General features: G+C 49.5%; 1 protein-coding gene across 1 annotated transcript in view; it reads right to left on the bottom strand.

Moving 5' to 3' along the window:
- The window catches only part of KIAA1549 (KIAA1549 ortholog), a gene marked incomplete at its 5' end in the record, with an annotated part of 130,572 nt that overhangs the window by 30,667 nt on the left and 91,309 nt on the right, over positions 1–8,596 (bottom strand). The window contains 3 exons of the mRNA XM_015572666.1: positions 7–74; positions 6,078–6,231; positions 7,741–7,964. Coding sequence (XP_015428152.1) covers positions 7–74; positions 6,078–6,231; positions 7,741–7,964 — 446 coding nt within the window. The remainder of the gene's footprint in view (positions 1–6; positions 75–6,077; positions 6,232–7,740; positions 7,965–8,596) is intronic.

Genomic DNA, 8,596 nt, shown 5'->3' with positions numbered 1-8,596 from the left:
AAGGGCAGGCCTGGGTACCGGCCCAGCTCAGCAGAAGACGGCGTCTGTACGTCTGCCGGGAGGTCGGGGTCGGACTACAGCGGGGCACAGCAAAGGAGAAAGCGTCAGACAAAAGCCTCAGTGGTGACCTGAAAACAAAACTCTATCGAGGGCCAAAACGGAAGCGAACATTCTTCACTGACACGAGGAAACGGCTTCCCGTGAGAACCGTTAGGATGACGGCCGAGGAAAGTGTGTTCGCTCTCATGGGTGCACAGAGTTTGCATCAGGAATTAAGGAAGAAAATGAAAATATTCAATAATCATTTGTCCGGCAAAACCCCTGCACCTGTCTGAAATGCGTTTCAGCACCTGGAAGTATACACTTTTATTGAAAGCCTCTAAGTAACCAAAATCGATGTCTCAATCCACTTACTGAAATAGCTGGTCAACTTTCCAGAGAGGTAGAAACCAAAAACTAAAGCGGTCTACTGACTATTAGCAATAGAAAAAACAGCCCTACACACCCCCAAAAGAGTTAAAAGTCATCACCATAATATAACTGTGTGTATAAATAATTTTCATACCTATTATGACAATGGTTTCAACAGTAAATAGTAATTATTTATTCAGAAACTGGCTTTAAAATGGAGGTATCGCCCTAGCCAGTTTGGCTCAGTGGATAGAGCGTTGGCCTGCAGACTGAAGGGTCCCAGGTTTGAGTCCAGTTAAGGGCACATGCCCAGGTTGTGGGCTCAGTCCCCAATGGAGGGCATGCAGGAGGCAGCTGAACAGTGATTCTCTCTCATCATTGATGTTTCTCTCTCTCTCTCTCTCTCTCTTTCTCTCTTTTTCTCCCCCTCCCTCTCTGAAATCAATAAAAAAATTTTAAAAATGGAGGTATCACTGGATAACATAAGTCATCAAGAAAGGTTTAAATTATCCCTAGCTGGTGTGCTCAGTGGTTAGAGCATCAGCACAAGCACTGGAGAGTCTCAATTCCCAGTCAAGGACATGCAATGCACCTGGGCTGCAGGTTCGATCCCGGGCCCTGGTTGGGATACGTGTAGGAGGCAACCAATCTATGTGTCTCCCTCTCTTCCTCTCCCCCTTCTCTTCTTCCCTCCTTTCCATTCTCTCTAAAACTCAATGGGAAAAATATCCTCAGATGAGGATTAACCAAAAAGAAAGAAAGAAAGTTTTAAATTCTCTTGTCTACGAGGCGGGGGTATAAGTCACAATTGTGTGTTTTTTACATCTTACTTTCTGATACTGCCTTATGAGCAAAATGTTGTCATAAACACTTAGATGACCTGTAAGAGACAAGCAGGGGTCCAATGGAGAAAGAGGCCCTTCAGGTCCCAGTGGCTCCGGACGCCCATACAGCACAGTCACTCCCACTGACCCTGAAGAAAGAAGAGGGTCCGCAGGACGGGCTGGTGACCATGCCCTCCATGAGGGCGCGTGGACGCCTTCTACCCAGAAGGCTTTGCTCGCCCTGCTGGCCCTCGGTTTCGCTCAGCTGGCTGGGTCACTACTGAAGGGCCGAGGAAGACATGTGTGTATCTGTTTGGATCGGCAAGTCACTTACAAAAAGAAACTTATTCCATAGACACATCCTTACTCTTAGCCAACTGTCTGGAAAACGCTTCCTAACGATGATGGCCTATCCAACGGATGATCGGGTAGTACTGACACCAGCATCAGACACTTCAGGGAAGCCGCTGCTTAACTCCACAGAGAAAACGAGGCCACAAACTGGCAAACCCACAAACAGCCCACAGACCTGCATTAGTGTCGTCACATAAAGGGTGAGCCACATGGAGATTTTAAAAACATACTTAACCACTATTTCATAAATCTGAAAATTTCCTATTAAACCTGATTTCTGGGTTCTCTTGGCAGAATGAGGCTCTGAGTGCCTCCTCAGCTGGGGCAGGTGGCCCTGTAGGTCTGTTTCTCTAATATTGCAAAGACCCAGTAACGTTTCGGACCCAAAGGGGGTCTCTGGTTTATGACGTAGCATTGAATAAACTGTGTTCCTTTCTTTGGAGGTGAGCGAAAGGTCCATATGCAAGCCCTTACCCCATTGTTGGTTTTTCTTTTGTTGTTGTTGTTGCTAATCCTCACTTGAGGATATTTTTCCATTGATTTTTTAGAGAGAGTGGAAGGGAAGGGGGAAAGATAGAGACACACATTGACTGGTTGCCTCCCACACGTGACCTGACCAGGGCCGGGGATCAAGCCTGCAATCGAGGTACGTGCCCTTGATGGGAATCGAACCTGGGACCCTTCAGTCCCCAGGACGACGCTCCATCCACTGAGCCAAACCAGCCAGGGCTACTAGTTTGTCCTGAGGTGCAGACAGGAAAGCCTGTGGTCAGTAGTGTGCCACCAAGTAACGGTTCCTGGTGGAGAAATGGAAACGTGTGTCTGGAAACACGTCCTACTGGTAAGTAAGAGGGTCTCTCTAAAGACCCAGGGGATGTTCCTGGTGGTGGTTCCAGTCGCTGACACAGGAACTATATCACAAGGAAGCAAGTGGGGTGGCCAACCTACACAGCCACAAGCCCAGACTGAGATTGCACTGGGGGAAAACCTTATACACCCTCAAGGGGAGTCCAGGGCTATAGCCACTGCCAATCTCACCGTTACTACTCATAATTTCAGAGAAGCTTTAACACTTATTGCGAGAGATGTTCTGACGTTGGGAGGGAAGGTTCCCCCGGATCCCCACTGGCCCTAGGATTCCTGCTAAGAAGGCCCAGAGCCACACAGCCAGGTCAGAGCCTCCTGGATTTCTTCCTGTTGCCTCGTCATTTCACGGCTAGCCTAGCTGAACTTGCAGGCCAAGACAGGGCGTCTTCATGTTCTAGATCTCAACATCCAGCAGTGTTTCACCGATAGATGGTACTCAATAAAAAATGCACAACTGTCATCTACAAAAGTACTTCTCCGAGACCCCCGAGTTGGAATTTGAATTCCATCCTCCTGAATCGCAATCATACTGTTTATTCATCATTCATTCTTCAGAAAAATATATGGACCTTTTTACTTTTAATCGCCACAAACCATGTATTCTGGTGCCTATTTTGCAATCCTCTGTGGGTTTTCTGAGAGGGATCATACACCCTGGTTGGCTCAGGCCAATCTTGGTTCATGCCTGTTGTCCCAGTATAATAATTAATAGTGCTCCTTTCTCTCTCACAAGTGTCCGGTTTGAAGGAAAAGTTTTATCAGGGGTTGACAAACTTTTTCTGCAAAGGGCCAGACACTAAGTATTTCAGGCTTTGTGCATCATATAGTTTCTGCTGCACCTAACTGGACTCTGCCCTTGTAGCAAGAGCCACAGATAACATGCAAATGAACGGGCATGACTATGTTCCAATAAAACAGCGGTTCTCAAACTGTGGGTCGCGACCCCTTTGGGGGTCGAGCGACCTTTTCACAAGGGTCGTCTAAGACCATCGGAAAACACATATATAATTCATATTGTTTTTGTTATTAATCACTATGCTTTAATTATGTTCAATTTGTAACAATGAAAATATATCCTGCATATCAGATGTTTACATTACGATTCATAACAGTAGCAAAATTACAGTTATGAAGTAGCAACGAAAATAATTTTATGGTTGGGGGTCACCACAACATGAGGAACTGTATTAAAGGGTCACGGCATTAGGAAGGTTGAGAACAACTGCAATAAAACTTTATTCACAAAAACAGGCAGTTGGCTGGATTTGGCCTGAGAGCATAGTTTGCCTAGTCCTGATTATAAACATAACCTTAGTTATAAGGAATCCAGGAATATATTTTTCACTTTCGGAGATATTTTGAGGGGAAACGTGTAAAAATCAAGATAATTAAAAAACACACATATGTCAAGTATATTGCCCAAGAGAAGGCGTGTTCCAAGAAAGGCGCTGTCTTTGAAAACATGTGTTTCAGAATTTTTAGGGAGAGAGTAGGAAGGAAGTCCATCCGAGGAAGATTTTCATTTCAGGGAATTTGAAAAACAGCCACTGGAGAAGAGCAGCTGACTGAAGTGGCTCTCCAAGGAAGGGCACTTTCTGCTAAAAGTAAAAATTTTTTTAAAAAAACCACACACACGCCAAAAAAGCAAGGAGAAAAAGGTCATGGACGACGAAGGCAAGATGGAGAGAGCAAGGGAAGACGGTCATCCCCACACCTAACGCGGCGTTGGGTGAGGGCACTCCCATGAGGCCTGAAGGCTCCCCTGCAAGTTCCCTTGAGAGGACCAGCCCCCTAGTTAGGGAAGTGGAGGGCGAGAAGCAAGTTCCTCCTCTGTTGGTTAGTGTCACCGCATGACTCTCCAGGGAGCCAAGGGGACTGCCCGCCCCAAGACCAAACCAAGCAGCAGAGATGCCCAGACAACCGCCTGTCCAACAGCAGCACAAGAACGCCACCTACTGTAAGACCTGTGAGCGACGTTCCCCAGCCAAGGGAATGCATTCACCGCACGCAGAGAGGACTGACTCCATTCTGTCTACTGAGAGCAAAGCATTCTAATTTGCTGGCCTGCCAACTCCCTGGAGCCACTCCAGCCCTCAGCAGCAGGGATGAGGGACATGGTCCGTCTTGAGGGACTAGAGATACATAAACTCCCAAGGAAAGCCTGGCTCTCTCAGATGGCCACGATTCCATTACAGGTGGCCCCAGGGTCGGCATGGTGCCTGGCACATTTATATGATTATATTTAGTGCCTGGCAGTGTTAGTTTTTAGTGTAATTTAGGAGACAAAATATAAAACTCTAATACATGGCTGGCTGCATCAGCCCTATGTAAAGGGATCATGTACCCTACCCCCTTCTCCAAGGATGTGCTTACTACTAAGTTCCCTCCTCACAAGGATGGCTGTGTACGTTAGCCTCCGGGGGGGGGAGGGGAGGCGGCTGGTGCAACAAGACAGGGCTACACCTGGCGTGAGGCCGCAGGAGTCCCACCTAGCGCTCCCTGTCCTGGGTGCCTTTGTTCTGTATTTCCCGTGGCTCCTTGCACAGGCTGGCCCTCTCTTCCTACTCAATGGGGTCTGTGTGTGTGTCTTAATGCTACCCACGTCTGCCTTTTACACTTCAAGCAACTCTGTGCCCTTTCTGCTTCAAAGAAATGTTTAATGGTTCTCAACCTTCTGGCCCTTTAAATACAGTTCCTCATGCTGTGACCCAACCATAAAATTATTTTCGTGGCTACTTCATAACTGTAATGTTGCTACTGTTATGAATCGTAATGTAAATATCTGATATGCAGGATGGTCTTAGGCGACCCCTGTGAAACGGTCGTTCAACTGCCAAAGGGGTCACGACCCACAGGTTGAGAACTGCTGGTTTAAACCCATATTTCTTAGCTTCCAGTAAGTGCTTTCTCCCATTAAAATTATATATATACTAGAGGCCCAGTGCACAAAATTTGTGCACAGGTAGGGTCCCTATTGGCGGCTGGCTGCTGGCTGGGGCTTCCCTTCCCTGGCTGCCAGCTGCCAGCTGGGGCCTTCCTTCATTCCGCGCCGCCCCCTGGTGGTCAACGCAGGTCATAACGAGCGATCGAACTCCCAGTTGGTTGAATTCCTGAGGGGACACTTTGCATAATATATATATATGATAAATTATATATATTAAAATTATATATATGTATTATATATATGTACATATTATGTATATAGATAATGAGCAAATATATCTTCTTAGCACTCTAGAAAGAGAAGGGAGGGAGAAAACCCTAAATATCCTTTCTATCAACAAGAAAAGAGTCCAGGGGATAAAAAACAACCTTCTGGATATTCTTCTTTGTGCCCCACTCAACCTCGGGGAGTGCCCAGGCTGAAGCCCAAGAGGAAAGGGCTCGCACACAGAAAGGAAAAACATGTGGTGTCTCCCGAGGGCTCAGCCAGCAGCCCCTGGTTTACAGGACTGAAGGCTGCCCGCCAATGAGCAGTCCCCTCCCTCCCTTCCCCACCTGCCTCCAACCCAGCCGGCCTCGGAGCGGCAGCCACCGGGCATCAACCCCGCATCCTGTTTGTTCTCCACCCAAGGAGCCACCCCAACGCTGATTCCAGAAGGGAGGGTCAGCATTACGCACTGGGCAACCTATGTAGGCGGAGTTGTGGACGCCGGGAGGCCTCTTGTAAGTGCCGTCGCTGTCTGTGGTGATGAGCCTGTCCTTCTCGGCATCTCCGGGGCAGCCGTTGACCTGGTGCTTCCGGCGGACCTTGGGAGAACGTTTCATCCGCGAGCTGCCGGAAAAAGGGAGGTTATTTCAGAGGGAAGAACCCTTCCTGCCGATGGCTTCGCAACTCAACGCTAAGCAGTTCCTGAGCACCTCTGACTGCTGGTCACGGCAGCAAACACCCACAGGATAGAAACACTGTAGGAGACAGTCTCGGCTCCAAGGAAGCTCACTGTCTACCTGGGCAGACCACAGCAACACAAGGAGCCACAGAGAGCAATCCGAGGCAATACTAGTACGTGCTCATGATGTTAGTTACGCAGAAAAGGGGGGGGGTCAATGTGAGCTACTGAGCCCTCGCTGGCTACGTGGGGCCTGAGCTGCATCCTGAAGAGCAAATGGGGTCTGCAGATGGGGAGTGATGTGGGAAGAGGGTGTGGGGTGCAGGGATGACCACACCGAGGGCCAGAAGTGGAAACGCAGATGAAGGTTTGGGGCGACGAGGCCACCAGCTAACGGAGTGGCAGGTCTGTGTAGGCTGCTGTGCAGGGACAGGCAGCCCCGCCTGTTGGGGGCACACAGGCAGCACAGGGAGCCATCACAGGTTTTTAGCAGAGAAAGGCGTAACTGAGAGCAGTGCTTAAGAAAATGCATCTATGTTGCTCTGGCCAGTGTGGCTCAGTTGGTTGAGCGGCACTGAAAGGTTGCCGGCTTGATTCCCAGTCAGGGCACATGCCTGGCTTGGGAGCTCGATCCCTGGTAGGGGGTGTGGAGGAGGCAGCTGATTGATGTTTCCCTCTCACATCAATATTTCTTTCCCTCCCTCTCCCTTCTTCTCTCTCTAAAAATCTTTTTAAAAAAAGACATTGCATCTGTGTTAGGGGGCAGGAGTCTGAGAGGCAAAGGGGAAGGTAAGCACCAAAACTCAGAAGGTGGCTGTGGGACAAGAAATGAGACATCCGCCTGTGCTGACCCCGTGACCACCTAGAGCAGTGATGGCGAACCTATGACATGTGTGTCAGAGGAGACACGCGAACTCATTTATTTGGTTGATTTTTCTTTGTTAAATGGCATTTAAATAAATAAAATAAATATCAAAAATATAAGTCTTTGTTTTACTATGGTTGCAAATATCAAAAAATTTCTATATGTGACACGGCACCAGAGTTAAGTTAGGGTTTTTCAAAATGCTGACACGCCGAGCTCAAAAGCTTCGCCATCACTGAGCTAGGAGGTGAGGATGCTGGAGGGGAGCAGACTGAGAGGAAGTGCAGGCCCAGGAAGCCGGGGCGGTGGGTCTGGGAAGGGAGGGGTGACCACCATTCAGAGCACTGACTTCAGGAGACATTAACCAGGGAAGCGTTCGGAGGCCGGGGAGGTCCAGGCAGAATGAAAGCAGCCTTTCTGCACATGGGTGGCCACCCACGCAGGATCAAAGCCACCCCCGTAGCCTGCACAGCCTTTCTGTGTGTAAACCTCTTTGACCCATTTTCAGATACTTTTCCCTTAAAAATGGACAGGCCCTCCGACCGCAGCCCTGACAGCAGAGGCAGCCCGGCTTGCCCTGGGACCCCACCTCTTCCTGGGCTCTATGAACACGGAGGGCACGCTGGCCGTGGGGTCCAGGATCTTGTCGATCTGCATCTGCGCCCTGCGGTACACCCGGTGTCGCTCCCGCGTGTCCCCCGACGACAGGTCGTCCACCACCGGGAACTCGTAGTGGCCGCGGCGCTTGGCGCGGAGCCGGATCTTGTTCCGATGGTGCTCGATCTCCGACTTGTGCCGCAATGCTGTCTGAATCTGAGGGGGCGGGATGGGGGGAACCAGACAAAAGCAATGTGCTTGAAGGTCTCTGGGACCCAGGCCCAGAAAGCATTTTGAAAAGGGCTTTCTGCCACCTTCTCTACCCCCTGCACGGGCTGTCCTAGGCTCCAAGGAGGCCCTGGAGGGTGTGAGACGAGCGATCACACCCACACTGGGTATAGGGGACCTGCCATGGCCCACAGGCCATAACCCCAAACTCGCCCAGTGGGTGAGGGGGGAGACGTGGTATCAACCCCCAAAGCAGGCAAAGGCAACTCAAATCTGGGGGATCAGCCATGGCACTTCGACAATACCAAGCGCACTAACAACTAGATACAGTACGCCCTGAGAGAGAGAATAAGTGCTTTCCATACCCAATAATCACTACCTTAGAGGCTTTTAAATTAGGACAGATTCAAAGACATCATTTGCATTATACAACAGACTCCCCATTACTGATAATGATCTAGTGTCACCAAAACAAGCCCTCTGACATGAGACCCCTCCTCCCGAAAGAGAGGCTCCACATGCAGGGAACATGTCATCGCCGGCTCTGTGGGCCTGAGCTAGGTTCTGAGGAGCGTGCAGGATCTGAAGAGGGGAAGGGTATGGGAAGCAGGCGTGAGATG

The sequence above is a fragment of the Myotis davidii genome, unplaced genomic scaffold (genome assembly GCF_000327345.1).
Source record: "Myotis davidii unplaced genomic scaffold, ASM32734v1 scaffold329, whole genome shotgun sequence".
In the NCBI taxonomy this organism is placed as follows: Eukaryota; Metazoa; Chordata; class Mammalia; order Chiroptera; family Vespertilionidae; genus Myotis; species Myotis davidii.
Note: the sequence above shows the minus strand (reverse complement) of the source record. Positions and strands in the feature narration are given on the sequence as shown.